We start from the raw sequence: 23,567 nt of genomic DNA, 5'->3' as shown, positions 1-23,567 counted from the left end.
ATATGGGGATTCATAAAAATATTGCTGAGAAGGAGATGGTGGTGGAGTTCGCAAATCAGGAGTGTAGTGCTGTGCTGATTGAGTTTTGTCGACCGAAGGCGGAGGTGCCTGGTTAAGTGGAGGTTTCGACTCGGCAGTAAAAAGAGAAAGATCAGGATAGAGAGGGGTGTTAGGTGGAAGTGGGGGTGGTAGAGATTCAGAACCTGCACTGGAAGAAACTGTCGTAGTAAAAGTACAAGACGTAGAAGTAACAAAAGGGTTATAAGACAGATTAGTAAAAGGATTGGGATCAGAAAAATTGAAATGAGGATCAAACGAAATATCAGAAGTATCGGAAGCATAGGGAGAAAAATTGTCGGAGAAATAAGCCATGTTGAAAAAGAGGAGAAAAAGAAAGGCAAAGTCTAGCGAGGTGAAATACTAAACCACCCAAGAAAAAATATTAAGCAACTAAGGCCGTAACGAAGTGGAGATTTAAAGTAGTAATGGATTACACAATTCGAGTTTATGCTGCGATATATACTCTGCTACCATGTGTAACTGGGCCCATGGGAGTAATACACATATATTATGTATAATAGTGCCAATGGAAAATCTAAGAATAGTTTCCCTCGAGTAGTAAGATTTATGCAGTGGAGTAACTATCAAATTAAGAATGGAGGCCGTGGACTTAGAAATCTCCACCAAGCATTGCAGAGTAACAAGATATTGGGCAAAGGAAAGTATGCTACATAACCTGGAAAGTAGAAATATGCGGAGGAATAAGGGACATAAGTGAAAATAGATCAGAAACCAGTATAAGATTTAAAAATAGATATATATATTGAAACAATAAATCGAACCTCTGACAATTTACATGAAATGAGAACTATACAAATATAAAATTTTCCCAACCACTTACACGGATTACAAATTCATTATATATAAAAAAAAAGAGATAAGATATCCAAGAGAAAGAAAGGAAAAAGAGAAGATGCCGCAGGAAAGGAAAAGGGCGAACAAGGAAAGGATGAATACTGCAATAAAAAGAGAAATCCAGAACGACAAGAAAGGGAAGATGTTCAGTTAGCAAATTCGAGTACACCAGCAGAAAAAATTATCTGAACAAAATGCAAATACTATATGCAGGTCACCACCACTTCTGTTATCCCACAGATTAACACTAGGTGACGTAGTCCTACAGCCTAATAATCACCATGTAATTTCATTGAACCAGTTTCACAATATCCTGAAGCACTGAACGAATAGAAGTACGTGTACAGTAGAAGTCGCACAGTTGCCAATACACCACACGCACACTTCAAAAGAAAGTTGTTACGAAGGTCGTGAATAAAAAGTTTTAAATACAAAAAGGGCAAGTGAAATTTCGTCCTGGAAATGCCATGCTCCCAGTTTAATTTTGCAAGGAAAGTCTGTCCCAATGCAATTTAAAATATTTACAGTAAAGAAATCAGTTTGTCATACCTCACCATGAAACAAATTGAACTGCCCGCAAATGAAGACATCTGGGCACATGTAAAAAAGGACGAAGTTGACGTAGGATGTTGCTCCCTCCACACAGGCCTAAGTCCATCTCAATGTTTCCAGAGGAAGGCCAGGTATTTATAGTGTGGAGTAGAATGAGAAATATATCTAGAAGATTCCAGAGATTAGTGAAGCATGCACGAATAAACCAGGCGGTCACATGACCTCAGCCGGCAAAAAGAAAGTTAGTTTATCGAAGATGGTGAAGATGAATAGAGTAGAGTTCATGCAAAGTATGAAGTATGCAAGTTCACAGAAGTATGCAAGTTCCAGTTGGAGAAAAAATGCAGTTTATATCATGATGAGGGTAAGTCCATACTAATCGTAGAAAAAAAGTTATGTGCGTGGCGAGTTTCATAACAGTAGTTGCCGATGAAGTGAAGAGTCCGTTACAAATCTCGTACGTATGTAACAGAATAATAACAAAATATGTGATTCATTGCTGTCATTCTTCAACTAATATATCTCTTGTGGAGCTCAAATTGTATGGATTTTGCTATGGTACAGTTAGTCCAATATGCTAGCTCTAAATCGACTAGGATAATTATTAAGTATTTATTCCAATTTGAAAAGGAACTTCTTTCCTCTATATTTTTATTGGTGCGAACGCACTCAACAGCTGATCAGTACGTATCTTTTACTATTAAGCGGTATCGGGCAAATTTATTTAAGCTCTGCGCCACTTCGTGACGTAGCTCTATTGTAATCTGGTTTATGTCCTTTTATAGTATTTTATCTTTCGCGCAGCGATTAAATCTTGATAACAAGTGTTGGGCGTGTAGCCGCGAATTATATTTCCTTCCAAATTACGGTATTTACTCCAGATGAATAATCTCTTTCAGTCTAGTCCTACGTCTTCTTACTGCTCCAAGGTCTGATTATATAGTGAGTGATGAGCAAATTTTTTTCTTAAATAATAGGTTTAAATAATGTCCATTTGTCATTCTTTTCCTGCGCCTTCTATACATGGTTCTTTCCATAACTGACTGATGAAAATAATTACATTTCGGCCCGTATTGACGTTAAATGCATTTATTTTAACATTTTGATCGGAGAGACTCCATGTTTGTTCCTACCAGTTCGTATAAAGAACTGTGAAACGGCACATTAAGTATCCTGCATTGCTCAAAGTCATCTTTGTCACGTGTTCGTCTGAATTGTCTGTACCAACGGTCACGGCTGGCCATAATAGATCTTATCTCGGTCGTCAGCCAGGGAGAAGGGGGGCGGGTAAGTCTTACCTGCCTCTCCGGGGCATGTTTGTCATACAAGTTCAGCACTAATGAGTTGAATCTCTTGACCTCTGAGTCAATGTCATGAAGATTACGTATGTCATCGCACAGTAAGTTATATGCGTCATTGAGTAGGTCATCTAATTCAATATGTTTTATGTCTCGTAAGATAACGTAGCATGCTTTATTCTTCGGGCCTCGAGTACAATAAGTCGTGAGTTGAAATCCCAGGAGCTGGGATCTGTCCGTGCTTAATGACTTTCTGGGGTTGATTTGAAATGATAAGGTCAATTAAAATGTGAGTAGCAAGGCCCCACACCGCTGGCTGCGCAGTAGCGTGTGACTGTCCATGCGCATACCGCCATGTTGTGGGCGCTCCTCAGCTTGACGCGGAGATCGTATGGAATACGTGCTTTAACTTAAATTTCGCGCACATGAAAACATCCACCCTACAAAATTAATGACAGCCTACACCGACTAACAGCACTGGGTTGGTTAAGAGAAGGCATCACAGTGGTATAGAAATCTTGATTCGAACGCCCCTGGGAAAGGGTGGGAGTACTAAACGTGAGGTTAGCACTGCAGCTAGAAACCGGCACAGATATTCGAGTAGTATAATACAGGGATCCGGGCGCCGCCACCGCCACCAGGCTCCCAGAGGCCGCCTCCACCACCACCACAGCCAGAGGCCTCCCAGATGCCTCCTCCACCACCACCACAGCCAGAGGCCTCCTCCACCACCCGCGGGAAATTTGAATTTGTAAACAAAGCCACGTGCTTTTTGACAGCTGTCATCGACAACAACGCATCGCTAACCTCACTGCTGCCATCTTGACGGGCCTAAACCTCAGTAGTGCCAACTTAACCTAACTAGCGCGAGATAAACAAAGCCACGTGTTTTTTGACAGCCACGTGCTTTTTGACAGACAACAACGCATCGCCAACCCCAGTACTGCCATCTTGACGGGCCTAAACCTCAGTAGTACCAACGTAACCTAACTAGCGCGTGGTAAACAAAGCCACGTGCTTTTTGACAACCACGTGCTTCTTGACAGCTGTCATCCGCCATCTTTAAACCACAGAGCACTGTGCTGCCCTCTTTATCGTAGTAGATGTAAAATTCGTCGCCTATCATCGGCAGTGCTGCCATCTTGGCGGGCCTAAACCTTAGTGCTACCAACTTAACCTCACTAGCGTGAGATAAACAAATCCACGTGCAGCTGTCATCCGCCATATTTAATCCAGAGAGCCCCGTGCTGCCCTCTTTAGCTACTTACCTTTGAAATGTGGTACGTCACAGCTGTCATCCGCCATCTTGCATCCGAAACCTCAGTGCTGCACTCTTTAGCTAGATACCTTTGAAATGTAGTGGTGGCAAATTCTTTATGCTCTTGTTTGGAAACAAAGCCACGTGCTTTTTTGACAGCTGTCATCCGCCATCTTTAATCCAGAGAGCACCGTGCTGCCCTCTTTAGCTACTTACCTTTGAAATGTGGTACGTCACAGCAGTCATCCGCCATCTTGCATCCGAAACCTCAGTGCTGCACTCTTTAGCTAGATACCTTTGAAATGTAGTGGCGGCAAATTCCACGTGCTCTTGTTTGGAAACAAAGCCACGTGCAGCTGTCAACCGCTATCTTTAATCCAGAGAGCACCGTGCTGCCCTCTTTAGCTACTTACCTTTGAAATGTGGTACGTCACAGCTGTCATCCGCCATCTTGCATCGTAAACCTCAGTGCTGCACTCTTTAGCTAGATACCTTTGAAATGTAGCGGCGGCAATTTGAAAAATTCTTTATGCTCCTGTTTGGAAACAAACCTATGCGCTTTTTGGTCAGCTATCATCCGCCATCTTTAATCTAGAGAGCACCGTACTGCCCTCTATGTGGTGGTGGTGGTAAATTCTACACGCTCTTGTTTGGAAACAAACCCATGTGCTTTTCTGACAGCTGTCAACCGCCAGAGAGCACCGTGCTGCCCTCTTTATGCCGGTGGCAAATTTTACGTGCTTTTTGACAGCTGTCATCCGCCATCTTTAATCAAGAGAGCACCGTGCTGCCATCTTTAGCTAGATACCTTTGAAATGTGGTGGCGGCAAATTCCACGTGCTCTTGTTTAGTAAACAAAGCCACGTGCAGCTATCATCCACCATCTTTAATCAATAGAGCACTGTGCTGCTATCATGCGGGTAATTTCGTCAGCTGTCATCCACCATCTTTAATCTACAGAGCGCCGTGCTGCTCTCTGTAGTAGCGGGCAATTTGAAAAGTTCTGTTACTTGTCATCCGTCATCTTTAATAAACAAAGCTTCGTACTGCTATCTTTAGCTACATACATTTAACATGTGGTGGCGGATAATTTGAAAATAAAAAGCCTTCCGTTAGCTATCATCCGCCATCTTTATTCAACAGAGCATCGTGCTGCTATCTCTAGCTACATACATTTAACATGTGGTGACGGCAATTTGAAATTCTATCAAGATGCCATCTTTAATCAACAGAGCACCGTGCTGCTATCCCTTTGAATTGTGGTGACGGATAATTTGAAATTCCGTTAGCTATCATCATTAAACATTAGTGCATTCGCTAACCTAACCTCTCATCTACTATCTTGAAGGAGATTATACGACACCTCCTCTACCTCCTGCTCTTCCTCCTCCTCCTCCCCTACCACCTCCGCCTCCTCCTCCTCCTCCTCTGTCAAGGCATAACTTTATCGAACACGAATCGCGAAGGCAAGAGTGTGCAGTGATATGCATGTTAAGACTTGCGGATTACGAAAGAAACATAACAAGACTTGAATCGAACACTGCACTCGATGTCGTTAACTTCAACATGTGATTAAAACATTGTCTGGTGTGTTCAGAACACTGCATAAGTAGAATCGAACGCTGTACAACATGTTAGGGGATACCTTTGTTCTAAGAAGATCAGATTGAAACATAACAAGACTAGAATCGAACACTGCACTCGATGTCGTTAACCTTAACATGTGATCAGAACATTGATTGATGTGTTCAGATCACTAAACAAGTAGAACCGAACATTGTACAACATGTCAGGGGATACCTTTGTTCTAAGAAAATTAGATTGAAACATAACAGGACTAGAACCGAACACTGTACAACATGTTAGGGGATACCTTTGTTCTAAGAAGATCAGATTGAAACATAACAAGACTAGAATTGAACACTGCACTCGATACAACATGTGATCAGAACATTGATGGATGTGTTCAGATCACTAAACAAGTAGAACCGAACACTGTACAACATGTTAGGGGATACCTTTGTTCTAAGAAAATTAGATTGAAACATAACAAGACTAGAATCGAACACTGCACTCGATGTCGTTAACCTTAACATGTGATCCGATACAACATGTTAGGGGATACCTTTGTTCTAAGAAAATTAGATTGAAACATAGCAAGACTAGAATCGAACACTGTAAGAACATTGTTTGATGTGTTCAGAGCAAAAGTACAACTTCAATGATTTACGTAGTGTAAAAATCAAAAACACACACTGTGCACATATCGCATAGCTATCTCGCCTATCACTTGCCTAGTATGAAAATCAAAAACACACCGTGCACATATCGCATAGCTAACTCGGCAACACTTCAAATGATTTGCTTAGTACGAAAATAAAAAATCTATACCGCGTAGCTAACTCGTTCATCACACTGCTAAGACGCTTAGTAATTGCAAATACACTGATATATGTCATACGAAAATCAAGAAAGCACACTGCGTAGCCAACTCGCTCGGGTCACTCGCTTAGTAATTGCAACACGACTAGAACACTGATACACGTTACTCTTTTTTTTCTCGAAACACACACACACGGTTAAGAATGTTCCGAGATACTACATACTTACATGTTTTTTAAAAAAAAATAGGGGGATGAAAGATCATAAATTATATGTAAACATGTTGTCTCCTCCAAGTTGTAAGAGGAAATAGACGCAGTACTGCGAGTTTCCGCTCTAGCTGGCGAACGGAAGTAGCATGATATCTCAGCAAAAAAAAAAAAAAAAAAAAAAAAAAAAACGCGTGAGCTGCATACACGCAAGTCAGACACAATGATGGATACCGCGATTCAAATCCTGGCAACTTATGCCGTCAGGAAGGGCATCCGGCGAGCATCTAGATGTAGATCCCCGATTCTCGTGTTAAAAAGAGCATCTAGTTTTAAAACAGATTCTTAATCCGAGTTCTTTGACGTCAGGAAGGGCAATCGGCCGAAAACAATAGTGTATGATGTAAGAGGCTAGATACTGCCAGTTTTGCGTCAGGAAGGGCAACTAGTCTTAAAACAAATTCTTGCGATTTAAAATCTTAATTTTGCGTCAGGAAGGGCATCCGGCTGTAAAACAATAGTTCGTGATACAGCGATATAAAATCTAAGAAGTGCATCTAGCTTTAAATCCCCGATTCTCGTGTTAGAAGTTGTAAAACAGATTCTTAATCCGAGTTCTTTGACGTCAGGAAGGGCAACCGGTCGAAAACAATTGTGTATGATGTAAGAGGCTAGATACTGCCAGTTTTGCGTCAGGAAGGGTAACTAGTCTTAAAACAAATTCTTGCGATTTAAAATCTTTGTTTTGCGTCAGGAAGGGCATCCGGCTGTAAAACAATAGTTCATGATACAGCGATTTAAAATCTAAGAAGTGCATCTAGCTGTAAATTCCCGATTCTCGTGTTAGAAAGTGCGAGTAGTTGTAAAACAGATTCTTAATCCGAGTTCTTTGACGTCAGGAAGGGCAACCGGTCGAAAACAATAGTGTATGATGTAAGAGGCTAGATACTGCCAGTTTTTCGCCAGGAAGGGCAACTAGTCTTAAAACAAATTCTTGCGATTTAAAATCTTAGTTTTGCGTCAGGAAGGGCATCCGGCTGTAAAACAATAGTTCGTGATACAGCGATTTAAAATCTAAGAAGTGCATCTAGCTTTAAATCCCCGATTCTCGTGTTAGAAGTTGTAAAACAGATTCTTAATCCGAGTTCTTTGACGTCAGGAAGGGTAACCGGTCGAAAACAATAGTGTATGATGTAAGAGGCTAGATACTGCCAGTTTTGCGTCAGGAAGGGTAACTAGTCTTAAAACAAATTCTTGCGATTTAAAATATTAGTTTTGCGTCAGGAATTGCATCCGGCTGTAAAACAATAGTTCGTGATACAGCGATTTAAAATCTAAGAAGTGCATCTAGCTGTAAATCCCCGATTCTCTTGTTAGAAAGTGCAAGTAGTTGTAAAACAGTTTCTTAATCCGAGTTCTTTGACGTCAGGAAGGGCAACCGGTCGAAAACAATAGTGTATGATGTAAGAGGCTAGATACTGCCAGTTTTGCGTCAGGAAGGGCAACTAGTCTTAAAACAAAACAGATTCTTAATCCTAGTTCTTTGACGTCAGGAAGGGCAACCGGTCGAAAACAATAGTATATGATGTAAGAGGCTAGATACTGCTAGTTTTGTGTCAGGAAGGGTAACTAGTCTTAAAACAAATTCTTGCGATTTAAAATCTTAGTTTTGCGTCAGGAAGGGCATCCGGCTGTAAAACAATAGTTCGTGATACAGCGATTTAAAATCTAAGAAGAGCACCTAGCTGTAAAACCCCGATTCTCGTGTTAGAAAGTGCAAGTAGTTGTAAAACGGATTCTTAATCCGAGTTCTTTGACGTCAGGAAGGGCAACCGGTCGAAAACAATAGTGTATGATGTAAGAGGCTAGATACTGCCAGTTTTGCGTCAGGAAGGGCAACTAGTCTTAAAACAAAACAGATTCTTAATCCTAGTTCTTTGACGTCAGGAAGGGCAACCGGTCGAAAACAATAGTATATGATGTAAGAGGCTAGATACTGCTAGTTTTGCGTCAGGAAGGGCAACTAGTCTTAAAACAAATTCTTGCGATCACAATTACAATCACAATTAATTTTATAACGACCAATAGGGGCCCAGAAACCCAATCTGATAAGGAACATCGTGTTGCATCCAGAAACGTCGAAATTGATGCAATATTATGAAACCGGAAGCATCCCACGCCGAACTGGCGTGCGTACTACAGTATGTGCCAGAATTATTACAGTTTACTTCAATTTTACCCACGATAATCAAACAATCTTAAAACCATATTAAAATCAACTAATTCCAAACTTCACACACTGAAGATATAAACCAACACAGGAAACAATAAATAAATACACGATATAAAATTCCCCAATGTTTCAATTCTAAACAATCAGTACAGTGTTCATGAACACAGGTTGTTGTACGGACTCAATGAATGGTATTATCTTCTCGCTAATTGGGGAACATTCGTGGCTGGGTGCTCCAAATGTAGGGATGTGAGGAGCAGGAACAATGCGAGAAGTTAGGCCATGTCCAAGATGTCGTAGTATCATCTCCGTGCTGTAGGCTCTTACTTAATCCATTCTCGTTGGAAAGGAAAGTTTCTGGCGTGACAAAAAGCGGTGCAAATCCACTGTGCACCATTTTTGGCAAAATAAGAACCCGATATTTTCTGGCTGGCCGTTCTAAGGCGACAAAGCGAGTTGTGATTTTGTGATTATGATTGTTGTTTAAAGGGGTCTCTGATTTCGGTCATTGGCCCTTTGTCGGTTTATATAGCCATCAAGATGAATGTTGCAGAAGAAATGTGTCATGGACTTCATTCAGCTTCAGTACTGTTATCGGGCTCACACATGTTGCTGCTTGAAGTCCACGCTTCCTTTTAGACATCCGCTGAGTTTGAGGGATGTTGATCGTAGACTAGACTATGGCGACTGTAACACCTGTTGGAGAAGTGTTCTTGAGCGCCCTGGACGGAACTTGCCGCTCACGAAGCAAACTCAGTCCACTCTGCCACCCCATTACGTATGACAGGGACTTCTTCTCTGTAATGAACACAACACTGAATTCACAGCATGCCACACTATTATAGAATACATAAATACTTTGCTAGGGAAACGTGGGCCACAGATGGGGAGTTTGTCTGTACAGCACTTTGGTCAGCGTCCTGCCCCAGGTGTGCCAGCTTTAAACGGTGCAAATTCATTTACATTTTAATAACGCATTCTGAAGACTGAAGACAGAAAGGTGCAGTACAAGATAATGAATTTCCAGACTGATAATCTTGAATTCATCTTGGATTATTTTTATATTTCAGCACAAACAAGAATATATTTGTAAAATTAATTCATGCTTCCATTGACAGAAAAAAGAAAATGGCTAATGCTGTAAATGCGGAATGTTTGCAGTGGACTGCCGGGTGCCACCGGACACGACGCTCAACACGTACATCCGGAACTATGCCAACCTGCGCGGTACCAAGAACATGTGTCACGAGGGAGGCTGTGGGGCCTGCATCGTCGCAGCTACCACCAACCACCCGGTCACCAAGAACGAGTTCACGCAAGCCGTCAACTCGGTGAGTTGTTCACTTTTTCTCACCGTAGATGATTTGTTGTTTCACCGTGTGCTCAGTAAGTTGGGTGGCCTTAAGTAACAGGGGTGTACAGGCCGAGTCCCGCCAGGGTTGTCATCACACCTTCTCCGTACACCCATAGAAAATTCAGCACCGGGCGAGTTGGTCGTGCGCGTAGAGGCGCGCGGCTGTGAGCTTGCATCCGGGAGATAGTAGGTTCGAATCCCACTATCGGCAGCCCTGAAGATGCTAGAACAAATAATATCTAAATTTCAAAATAAACCAAAATCTATTTTATTAAAGAAAAGAAATAAAAGGAGAGTTATTCAGTTTTCACCTTCAGTATTGATTCTGTGTGCCAAATAACAAACTTATTTAAAAAACACGGAGAAAAAATAGCGTTCAGGACAACCAACAACTTCCACAATCCAGGAACCGTCAAGTTTGGTAAATCAGGTACTTAGCCAGTCTATTGGACACAACCAGGTACATCGAACATAACAGGCATACACATGCTAGAATCAATCACAAGGACTTTCTAATTATTGACATTATGGAAAAGTGACCTCTGCTCAATATCATGGTAATGTTTTATATATCTTGGGATCAACGAGTCAACTTTAATCACAATCTGAGTGAATCCACCGAGAAAACAAACATACTTTACGAAACCATCCATTCCCTTATTCTCAAGACGTACCTAGGTAGAACAGCACGAGACCTGATTCCAAGAACTTTCTCTAAATAGTAATGTGTTTTAATGTCATATGTATTTTTGTCAACCATTGTAAATGTATTTTAGGCAGTTTTCATGTTGATTGTTGTTAGGATCCTTTGATTTATTTATTTATTTATCGCGAACATTGTGTTGAGGGGTGGAACAGTGACACACGTTGTGCTGCCAAGCGCGCAAGAAAGCGAGGGACAAGAGGGTGGATTTTTGAACTTATTTTGTAAGTAAAATGGTGACAAAATACTCCTCCCTTTTTACCAGTGTTTTCACTTTTAAGCTAGATCATTAATCTGAATAGATGAAGCACAGAGTTTGCTCACGCATCAGGAGTTTTGAATGAAAACCTACTTTTCTGAAGCACTTGAGGCCAAGCCAGGTTGCCTTTGATGGTCCTGGGCTGAGACATAGCGAGTTCTTTTGAGTCAGCACACCTACAAGTTTCCTGAATATACATTCAACACATATGAAAAATTGTATACATTTTATACAAATAACGTAACCTCCATCACCCCTCAAACACTGAGTTGGAATGGCCTGCTTCAGCCTGCCCAACTCACTGATGCGTGCGATATTTTGTTTCCATTGACTGGCAGCTCGGATGTTACCAGAACATTGGCCGCAGAAGTATGTCACTGGTTTCTAATCCTTAAAATTTGACAGGTTCTTAATTGGTGAACTCGAACACCCGTATATCGTTGTGTGTTTGCAGTGCCTCATCCCCGTGTTCTCCTGTCACGGTTGGGCCATCACCACAGTGGAAGGCATCGGCAACAGAAACAAGGGCTACCACAAAATCCAGAAGCGACTGGCGCAGATGAACGGCAGTCAGTGTGGATACTGCACTCCAGGGATGGTGATGAACATGTACAGGTCAGGAGAGCAAGGCGGCCAGAGTTTTCACAAACAATATTAGATGTACTTTGGTGAAGGAAACAAGTATGGTTTTCATTTGATGTCCTCCTAGGCAATACATGCGTACCTCCATCATTATAAAACAGAACTAAATTGTAACCAACAGTTAATAGTTAAGCCAGTTCACATGTTCAATGTTCACTATTTCATTTGTATAAGATCAGGCACCCCTTCACATTCATTTACAGACATTCAGTAACACACATCTGTATTTACAACAGCATGACCCTGCCTGACTGTCTCGTTATCAAAACATCTCTTTGAACTAGCTGTGAAAAATATTGTGTTGTATTGAAGGTTCAGAATTTCAGACAAGCAATTATTTTTTATCCTGGCACTTAACTTCTCTGCTGTAACGAGACTATGTTGGCGTTATGTTGAGTAGTCCGTGAGTGTGATCAGATTGTGAAATCTTCCTTTCGGACATTCGCCAAAAACATTCAAAATACTGCGGATGTGTTCTAAAATAGACACGTGATTTGGAGTTGGACGAAAAAATGTGCGTTAGTTTGCTGATGGAAGACATCATTAGTGTATGTTGTATACGGACAGTAATATTAACAAAGATCATTTAACAAGTTTGTGGCATTCTGCCTCAAATATTTATCGTAGGATCTACGTGATTAGTTCTGGAGTTTTTGCCTCCCGGAGAACAAAGGGCATTCCTACATGACATGTGTGCACCGCTGACTCTGTTCAGCTTGGATCAGACAGACCGGAGCTGGCTCTATGGCGTGCTGGCCTTTGGTCACAGCGGTCCCGGGTTCGATAGCTGGCACGCTCGGGAATTTTAACCATAATTGGGGCACGGGGGCTGGATGTAAGTGTCGTGTTGATAATCATTTCATCCTCATCACGACGTGCAGGTCGCCTACGGGAATCAAATCAAAAGACCTGAATCTGGCGAGCCGAACTTGTCCTCGGACCCTCCTGGCACTAAAAGCCATTCCATTTTCATTTCATCTCGACCATTCTTCTCTCCAGTCATTCCCAAAACTGAAGTGAGAAGATGCTACTTGTAGTGTCCATAAGCATGCAAGAGGCTGCGAGGAACCGATATGTTGCTAAGTACGAGCAAGGAGCGGCCTGGGGTTGAAAGCAGCGAGCCAGATATGCATTGTTTGTGTGCAGTGTGAGCTGTTCAACCACACTCTTGCAGCATATTCAACAGAAGAATAAACCATGGCTCAAGTGTTACTCTTAGTGTTCCATGTTGTGCTAACTAAGTATTTTGGAGTGATAATGTGCTATGATTTCTCTACTCAGTCCTAGACTGGCAGTTGCTGAGGTGGAACGTGGCTACTTCATTGGTTATTCTGGAAAGTGACATTTATATCATCAGCAAACTTGGATTTCCAGGATACACGTTAGCAAGACTAGGAGATAAAACTGAACCTTATTTAGCTTGTGGAACCTGCTCCTGAGACTGGAATAGCCTGTCGGTCAGCGACGGGGGGACTGTCTTTGTAAGTCCTTCTCTTTAAACAATCTTATACGTTACTAAAAGGTGTAGGAACAGAAAAATATTTCTTAATTTCTTCTCAAGCCAGTCTTCAGGTAATAAGTTAAGGCAAGGACTTGATCGGAGCAGTCTCGCATTGGCCAGATTGTTCTACAGGAATTAGTTCAATAGCAGGAGCTGTCGTCAAGGATTTCTAGCACACACAGAGAAGCGATATGTCTGCAGCTTTCAGGTAGGACTCGACCCTTTCCTGGCTTCAATTCAATTGGTTATCTTGAATACTGGAAGCTGACATTCTGACTGGAGTATACTGCTGAAAAAGGAAGCAACGCCGCTTTTAGCTGCTTGGTCACAGTTCGTGAGAAGTTCTAGACACATGTGACCAAATCCTGCTGCTTTACTATTGTGTAGAGAATCCATCTCAGGCAATATTGGGCGCCATCTACAAAGTACTTACAGAAATAATTAACTAACTTGGTAGAGCACGAAGAAACCCTTTCGCCCAAGGCGATGGCCATTTGTTCATGAGGATGAAGATTTCCTTGCTTATCTTATCTGACACCATTCATCCCCTGAAAAAGAAACTGTGAAGCATGTTTGGTTTTGACTCACCAATAAAAATATTTACAATTAAGTTAATTACAGTACATGAATTCACTACAACTATCATCATGTGAGGATAGCCTCAAACAACAGACTGTATGCTGTAATATCTGTGTAGTAGTATTAATGTTCATACCGCCCACCGCTTTCTCATTGTGAGAGTTCTAAATTAAAGGTATAGCATAATCAAAATACTTCAAATATTTAAAAATAATGTTATGCGCTATAAATCGCGCAGTACGTAGCTAATTTCCTGTTCCCTAATGCCCAGAAACTGATACAAATAAATGTTGGCAAATAAAGTTCATATAGGATCCTCTTAAGTAACATAAGTAGCACAGTGTGTCACAAAGTACTCCTTGTTTTCCATCGATCCGATAATTCTCTTGTTGGCTGAGAAGAGCCGTTCAGCATCACACGAAGTTGCCAACGCATATGTTAAAAGCTAAAACAAGCTCAGTGAAATGTATTCCTTTTTTTTTTTGGGAAGGAAACGGCCGTGGTCTTAATTAAGGTACAGCCCCAGCATTTGTCTGGTGTGAAAATGGGAAACCACGGAAAACCATTTTCAAGGCTGCCGAGAAATGTATTCCAGGGGCTCTTCGTGTTCGCTACAAAAGATCTTGCCAAGAGATAGAGAGCTTGAACAACGTAGATTTTTATTTCAAGACTGCATGGAGTTCCAATGAAAGCCACTTGGCCATCCCAGATTCTGAGAAAGGATTGGTGCTGTTGTATGTAGTTGAGTCACTGGGGCCTTCTGTATTTCACAAACAAACCGTTAGAAATGCTAATTTTAAAGGAATTTTAAATCCAACTTTACCAATAGAAATACGGTGAGTTTTTCTCACTGCTTGCCCGGCAGGCACCGCCAGTTGACTCATCACTCCCCGCTCGCTCACTTTATCCGTGCATGGCTTGAGATAACAGATAAAATTAAGAATCAAGAAAATAAGCTCGTACCTTATGATAGGTGATGTTGAAATGTTGTCCTCCTGCATCCACACACTTCTGGCATCGTCTTCGAAAACTCCAATTCACACGCATAAGTTCATCTTCCGTAATTGAGGCTATTTCTCTCCCGATATGTTCTTTCAGTTCGTCTAACGTGTGAGGTTTTCTTACATACACTTTATCTTTTAAGGTCCTCCATGAATAAAAGTCACAAACATTTAAATCCGCGGATCGTTACAGCCAGAAGTCCATACTAGTAACACATTCTTCAAAAGTTTCCTCAATTAAGTTCAATGTATTATTAATTTTATGCGCGGTGGCACAGATAGTCAGTGTCACTCTGTCAAAGCATGGTTTGAATATATCATCCCTGTATCTTCCTGCATTAATTGTGCACTGAACGAAAAGATAGGTCCTATAATTTGTATCCATTCACTGCACACCATACCTGATCCGTTCGTCATGTAGACGAATTTCGTATATGCAATGGGGGTTTTCTGTTCTCCACTATCAGTTATTCTGCGTCGAAACATACCAGTGTAACCGTGCTTCGTCAGAGAAAATTATTGAGCATGGATCAATGACTTCATCATGAACATTTCGCAACATCCAATTACAAAAACATACCCACTTATCTTGATCACGTTGTTTGTACCTCTTCGAAACTCCGACTTCTTTTCCAAGTTATCGTATGTTCTAATCTTTTTGAGATTTCATTTACTTTTTTCCTCGTTAACTACATCTTTTCTAACTCTACGCTTCTTATCGAGTAAACAACTACTTCCTATCAATCTCTTTATGAGTTTCCGCACGATCTCTCTCTATATGGAGGGCGTACACCTGGAAATTGTCGTACACGTCGCTTAACAACTTCCCTGCAAGACTCTCTTTTATCATAATTATTGTACATAAATACCGTCAAACTACAGTCCAACTTGGGACAGTTTGAACGGGTGCTCTTTGCCGACACATGCTTCAGTGTGTACGCGACAGACGAGTGAACCACAACGTTTATTTCGAGCCAATATTAAGGTAGGGGTATTACTGACATTGAATTTATATATTTACATCATTTTCAAAGAAAATAATCATAAAAACGTTGTGTGTATGAGCTGAAACATTGAAATTAGAGAATTGTACAATCGGGAGGCCTAAAGGCCGGTCTCCACTGATTAATATTTAACACTAATTGACATGTATATTGTGATTGTGTCTTCCAATTGACTTTGCATGTTAACTCAGAATGTTGAGGTTACTTTTAACATGTTGGCGTGTTTTCCGCTCCAAGTTACAACACTTCGCAACACTCATTCTCTTTCTTACAAGCTACACATACAGTACCGGTACGCGCACGCGTGTCGTTCTCTCTGCACTATACTAACATTTATAGTCAGAAATGGAGTGGAGGCCTTGTTTGTGGGATGTCTCATCAAAGGAATACAGAGATAAAGCGAAGAAAGCCGACAGTTTCCACGAACTCTAAATTATCTATAATTATTCCCGCGAGTGCGTCCCTCCGCTCTCTGTACAGTCGAGTATTGCAAAAAATCAGAAAAGTCGGAAGTTGGGGGGTGGGAGCGGACGAAGTTTATACCTACTTCATAGTGTCTTGCTTTTGAAGCAATGAGCGGGATGAGAGGAGGAAATGTGTATAATAAAACTGCATTTCTAAATCATAACAAGAAGCAACAGTGGCGAATCCTCTTCACCTGAGTCCATTGTCCTTGTTTGGAAATACTAGACACCACCTAAATTTATTACCGCAAACTGATATGATGAACGTGTTTATTAAGCGTGCACACAATGTTAAATGAAACAGTATTCAACAGTTAACAACATGTTGTTGTTAAATGTTAATCAGGGCAGACCGGCCTTAAGATTCACCGCCATCTAGAACCACGCGTGACGTCACGCAAAGCCGAACATAGCCGACTCCGCTCCGACCCCAAAAAGGCCAGCGCTTGAGCGCACAATGGAACTCGCATTAATAGTAGTATAATACAGGGATTCTGCGGCCACCACCTCCTCCAGGCTCCCAGGGCTCCCTCCAGCACCCGCGGGAAATTTGAATTTCGGCCGGAAATTTGAATTTTGGCGCGAGATTTGAATTTGTAAACAAAGCCACGTGCTTTTTGACAGCTGTCATCGACAACAACGCATCGCTAACCTCACTGCTGCCATCTTGACGGGCCTAAACCTCAGTAGTGCCAACTTAACCTAACTAGCGCGAGGTAAACAAAGCCACGTGTTTTTTGACAGCCACGTGCTTGTTGACAGACAACAACGCATCGCTAACCTCAGTCCTGCCATCTTGACGGGCCTAAACCTCAGTAGTACCAACTTAACCTAACTAGCCACGTGCTCTTTGACAGCCACGTGCTTTTTTGACAGCTGTCATACGCCATCTTTAAACCACAGAGCACTGTGCTGCCCTCTTTATCGTAGTAGATGTAAATTCGTCACCTGTCATCGGCAGTGCTGCCATCTTGGCGGGCCTAAACCTTAGTGCTACCAACTTAACCTCACTAGCGTGAGATAAACAAATCCACGTGCAGCTGTCATCCGCCATCTTTAATCCATAGAGCACAGTGCTGCCCTCTTTAGCTACTTACCTTTGATATGGGGTGGCGGATAATTTGAAAAATGCTTTTTGACAGCAGCCATCTTTGAGCACCGTGCTGCCCACTTTAGCTACTTACCTTTGAAATGTGGTGGCGGTAAATTCCACGTGCTTTACAAACCTATATGCTTTTCTGACAGCTGTCATCCGCCATCTTTAATCCAGAGATAACAGTGCTGCAATCTTTAGTTGAAATGTGGTGACGGCAAATTCTACGTGCTCTTGTTTGGAAACAAATCAACATGCTTTTTTGACAGCTGTCAACCGCCATCTTTAATCACCGTGCTTCCCTCTTTAGCTACTTACCTTTGAAATGTGGTGGCGGTAAATTCCACGTGCTTTACAAACCTATATGCTTTTCTGGCAGCTGTCATCCGCCGTCTTTAATCCAGAGAGAACAGTGCTGCAATCTTTAGTTGAAATGTGATGGCGGCAAATTCCACGTGCTCTTGTTTGGAAACAATTCAACATGCTTTTTTGACAGCTGTCAACCGCCATCTTTAATCAACGGAGCACCGTGCCGCTATCATGCGGGCAATTTCGTCAGCCGTTATCCGCCATCTTTAATCCACAGAACACCGTGCTGCCCTCTTTATAGCTACTACCTTAAGCACGTAGTAGTGGGCAATTTGAAAAGTTCTGTTAGCTATCATCCGCCATCTTTAATCAAGAGAGCACCGTGCTGCCATCTTTAGCTAGATACCTTTGAAATGTGGTGGCGGATAATTTGAAAAATGCTTTTTGACAGCAGCCATCTTTGAGCACCGTGCTACACTCTATGTGGTGGCGGCAAATTCTACATGCTCTTGCTTGGAAACAAACCCACGCGCTTTTTTTAACAGCCATCATCCGCCATCTTTAAGCAACAGAGTACAGTGCTGCCCTCTTTGTTGTGGCGGTAAATTCCACGTGCTCTTGTTTTGAAACAAAGTCACATGCTCTTTTGACAGCTGTCACCCGCCATCTTTAACCAACAGAGCACTATGCTGCTATCATGCGGGCAATTTCGTTAGCTGTCATCCGACATCTTTAATGAACAGAGCACCGTGCTGCCCTCATGCGGGGCAACTTCGTTAGCTGTCATCCACCATCTTTAATGAACAGAGCACCGTGCTACCCTCATGCGGGGCAATTTCGTTAGCTGTCATCCGCCATCTTTAATCAAGAGAGCGCAGTGCCGCACTCTTTAGTTGAAATGTGGTGGCAGACAATTTGAAAAGCTGCTAAGAGAGCATCGTGTTAGCATCTTTATTCTTCGACATGTGGTGGCGGCAAATTCCACATCCGCCATCTGAGAGCACCGTGCTGCGCTCTTGATCGTAGTAGCGGACAATTTAAAAAGAAGCGATTAAGAGTATAATCGAACACTGTACTCGATACAACATATGATTAGAACATCGATTTTTCTAAGAGAAAACAATACTACAGTTTTGAATAGCTTGCGTGAGATAGCTATTGTTTGCTTAGCTTCAACATGTGATTAGAACATTAAAACATAGCAATACTAGAATCGAACACTGCACTCGATATTGTTAACCTTAAGATGTGATCAGAACATTAATTGATGTGTTCAAAACACTAGATAAGTGATCAAGACTAGAATAGAACACGATACGACATGTTTGAGAATACCTTTATACATATCGCGTAACTGGAGTGATGCATTTTTAGACTTGAACAGCATTTTTAGACTTGAACACATACTGCTGTTAAAAACCTATTACAACTAGAATCGCGTACTATAGTTCGATGTTGCAGAACACAGCATTGCGAGACTAGAATCAAGCACTGTTTAGAAAAACAAAAAATTATCTTCTCAACATACTTACTGAGCTGCTCTTCCTGCTCAGTGAAGGTACACCTCTATCGAACATGCATTGCAAAAACAAGATTGTAAAACATAATAAGACTAGAATCAAACACTGCACTCGATGTTGTTAACTTCAACATGTGATTAGAACATGAAATGAGATTAAAACATAGCAAGACTAGAATCGAACACTGCACTCGATGTTGTTAACCTTAACACGTAATCAGAACATTAATTGATGTGCTCAAAACACTAGATAAGTGATCAAGACTAGATTCGAACACTGTACTCGATACAACATGTATTTAGAACATGTTAGGGGATACCTTTGTTCTAAGAAAATCAGTTTGAAACATAACAAGACTAGAATCGAACACAGCACTCGATGTTGTTAACCTTAACATGTGATCAGAACATTAATTGATGTGTATAACTTCCTTTACTTACTCTGCCAAGGTACATCTTTATCGAACATGCATTGCAAAGCGAGAGTGTGCAAGTTTAGACTTGAATACATACTACCGTTCGAAAAAAAACATATATACACATACTATAGTGCGATGTTGTAGTACACTACATTGCAAGACTAGAATCAAGCACTGTTTAGGAAAAAAAATCTCTTCTCAACATACTTACTGTGCTAGACGATAACATACTTACGAATGTAATCAACATCTTCTTTCTTGCTCTTATTCTTCTTCGAGAGGAAGGAGTAGGAGGAGAAGGTAATACCTAATCTAAAATAAAAGAATATGTCAATTCTACAGTATTTATTTACATCTTGTATGTACTAGTTTTATCATGAATGATTTTACTTGTAGTGATGCTTGCAAACTTTTGCTTTCTCGATGTAATTCTTGTATCTATACGCGCACTTTATCTTGAGCCCGGATCTCCATAGTAACGAATGGGAACTAGGGCTCAAGAAAAAGTGCGCGTACTATACATGCTTTTACGCGTCAGTAAAACTAATAACACAAGATTTGTTCTCTATGCCCCGATATATAATGAAAATAGAACGTTGATTTAGTTCTTCTATTTCTAAATCAGTTAGCACGCTAAATCTATTAGGTAAAAAAACTTGAAAGTCTTTGCAGACACATAAAATCCTTTCTCCAAATTTCGTTTTTAATCTTCGTAGTGAAATTACTTTAAATTGCTCATTTAGCGGTAGACTTGTTAGCGGCTTGGTAGTTGGAGATGAAATATGACCTAGCTGGTTAATCTTCTCCATGGTTTTTCTAAAAAGAACAAATATATAAATGTAGCGTTAGCATTTGCATCACACATAGTAATAATAGGATATAAAAGGGTAAGTGTGCTAGCCTAGTGTTACGATGTTCGGAAGAAACCAAGCTTCAACCTATAGAGGACAGACATTGCTGAAAGTTTGAAATTATAAGATTAACCTCTTCTACGGCATGAAAGATTGAAAAGAACAACTATTTATCATTAGACTAATGTTACGACGTTCGGAAGAAACCAAGTTTCAACCTATAGAGATTAGACATTGCTGTAAGTTTGAAATTATAAGATTAACCTCTTCTATAGCATGCAGATTAAAGAAAATAACTATTTATCAACAGACTAAAGTTACGATCTTCGGAAGAAACCAAGTTTCAACCTATAGAGGTTAGACATTGCTGTGAGTTTGAAATTATAAGATTAACTTCGTCTATAGCATGAGGATTGAAGAGAACAACTATTTATCAATGGACTAAAGTTACGATGTTCGGAAGAAACCAAGTTTCAACGTATAGAGGTCGGACATTGCTGTGAGTTTGAAATTATAAGATTAACCTCGTCTATAGCATGAGGATTGAAGAGAACAACTATTTATCAATAGTCTAAAGTTACGATGCTCGGTAGAAACCAAGTTTGAACCTGTACAGGTCGGACATTGCTGTGAGTTTGAAATTAAAAGATTAACCTCTTCTATGACATGCAGATTAAAGAAAATAACTATTTATCAATAGACTAAAGTTACGATGTTTTAGAAGAAACCAAGTTTCAGCCTGTTGAGGTCAGACATAGCTATGTGTGTTTGAAATTATAAAATTAACCTCGTCTATAGCATGAGGATTGAAGAGAACGACTATTGATCAATAGACTAAAGTTACGATGTTCGGAAGAAACGAAGTTTCAACCTATTGAGGACAGACATGGCTGAAAGTTTGAAATTATAAGATTAACCTCTTCTATAGCATGTCGATTAAAAAGAGAACAACTATTTATCAATAGACTAAAGTTACGATGTTCGGAAGAAACCAAGTTTCAACCTATAGAGGTCGGACATAGCTGTGAGTTTGAAATTATAAGATTAACCTCTTCTATGGCATGAGGATTGAAGAGAATAACTATTTACCAATAGACCAAAGTTACGATGTTCAGAAGAAACCAAGTTTGAACCTGTACAGGTCAGACATTGCTGTAAGTTTGAAATTATAAGATTATCCTCTTCTATAGCATGCAGATTAAAGAAAATAACTATTTATCAATAGACTAAAGTTACGATGTTCGGAAGAAACCAAGTCTGAACCTGTACAGGTTAGACATTGCTGTAAGTTTGAAATTATAAGATTAACATATTCTATAGCATGAGGATTGAAGAGAACAACTATTTATCATTAGACTAATGTTACGACGTTCGGAGGAAACCAAGTTTCAACCGATAGAGGTTAGACATTGGTGCAAGTTTGAAATTATAAGATTAACCTCTTCTATGGGATGCAGATTAAAGAAAATAACTATTTATCAATAGTCTAAAGTCGCTATGTTCGGAAGAAACCAAGTTTCAACCTATAGAGGTCAGACAATGCTGAAAGTTTGAAATTATAAGATTAACCTCTTCTACAGCATGAAGGATTGAAGAGAACAACTATTTATCAATAGACTAAAGTTGCTATGTTCGGAAGAAACCGAGTTTGAACCTGTACAGGTCAGTCATTGCTGTGAGTTTGAAATTATAAGATTATCCTCTTCTACAGCATAAAACATTGAAGAGAACAACTATTTATCAATAGACTAAAGTTGCCATGTTCAGAAGAAACCAAGTTTGAACCTGTACAGGTCAGACATTGCTGTGAGTTTGAAATTATAAGATTAACCTCTTCTATGACATGCAGATTAAAGAAAATAACTATTTGTCAATAGACTAAAGTTACGATGTTCGGAAGAAACCAAGTTTCAACGTATAGAGGTCGGACATGGCCGTGAGTTTGAAATTATAAGATTAAGATCGTCTATAGCATGAGGATTGAAGAGAACAACTATTTATGATTAGCTTAAAGTTACGATGTTCGGAAGAAACCAAGTTTCAACGTATAGAGGTCGGACATTGCTGTGAGTTTGAAATTATATGATTAACCTCGTCTATAGCATGAGGATTGAAGAGAACAACTATTTATGATTAGCTTAAAGTTACGATGTTCGGAAGAAACCAAGTTTCAACGTATAGAGGTCGGACATTGCTGCGAGTTTGAAATTATATGATTAACCTCTTCTATGACATGCAGATTAAAGAAAATAACTATTTATCAATAGACTAAAGTTACGATGTTTTAGAAGAAACCAAGTTTCAGTCTGTTGAGGACAGACATAGCTATGTGTGTGTTTGAAATTATAAAATTAACCCCGTCTATAGCATGAGGATTGAAGAGAACGACTATTTATCAATAGGCTAAAGTTACGATGTTCAGAAGAAACCAAGTTTCAACGTATAGAGGTCGGACATTGCTGTGAGTTTGAAATTATAAAATTAACTTCGTCTGTAGCATGAGGATTGAAGAGAACGACTATTTATCAATAGACTAAAGTTACGATGTTTTAGAAGAAACCAAGTTTCAGCCTGTTGAGGTCAGACATAGCTTAAAATCTTCGCGCTGCAAACTGTTACTCGGATGAATAAAATGCGTACTTTCAAGCCTGTAACTCGAATGATAATATTCTAGTTGTACCTAAAAAGAAAAGAACAAACATATATGAATGTAGTGTAGGGTACATCACCTAGCCTAGCTATCTTTACAACTCAAAGTTCGAAAACATACCTTAAAAATGCACGCGCTGCAGACTGTTCCTCGGATGATTAAAATGCGTACTTTCTAAACCCTTGAACTTACCATTCCATCGTTAGTCGGCCACGGCTGCTACAGTAGAACAATTTAGAACTCTTAAATCATGGGTCGTTGCGGGAATAAATTCGGTCACGATCTTAACCAAACGATGGGGTTCAGAAGAGAGCCCAACTACTTGAAATGAGGAGCAAAATGTGCTTACTAACTTTTATTAAATTCAAAATA

General features: G+C 40.4%; 1 protein-coding gene across 5 annotated transcripts in view; it reads left to right on the top strand.

The window, feature by feature from the left end:
* LOC136883355 (uncharacterized) overlaps positions 1–23,567 on the top strand; it is a 647,239-nt gene that overhangs the window by 219,018 nt on the left and 404,654 nt on the right. For 4 of the 5 annotated variants that reach the window (XR_010861242.2, XM_068229694.1, XM_067155608.2 and 1 more), the window contains 2 exons: positions 10,009–10,178; positions 11,618–11,778. The exons of the other annotated variant lie outside the window; for it this stretch is intronic. Coding sequence is in view for 3 of the 4 variants with exons in the window: in XM_068229694.1 (XP_068085795.1) it covers positions 10,009–10,178; positions 11,618–11,778 (331 nt within the window). In the remaining variant the exon portion in view is untranslated. The remainder of the gene's footprint in view (positions 1–10,008; positions 10,179–11,617; positions 11,779–23,567) is intronic. 5 annotated transcript variants of the gene reach the window in all.

Source organism: Anabrus simplex, chromosome 11, assembly GCF_040414725.1.
Source record: "Anabrus simplex isolate iqAnaSimp1 chromosome 11, ASM4041472v1, whole genome shotgun sequence".
Lineage (NCBI taxonomy): Eukaryota > Metazoa > Arthropoda > Insecta > Orthoptera > Tettigoniidae > Anabrus > Anabrus simplex.
Note: the sequence above shows the minus strand (reverse complement) of the source record. Positions and strands in the feature narration are given on the sequence as shown.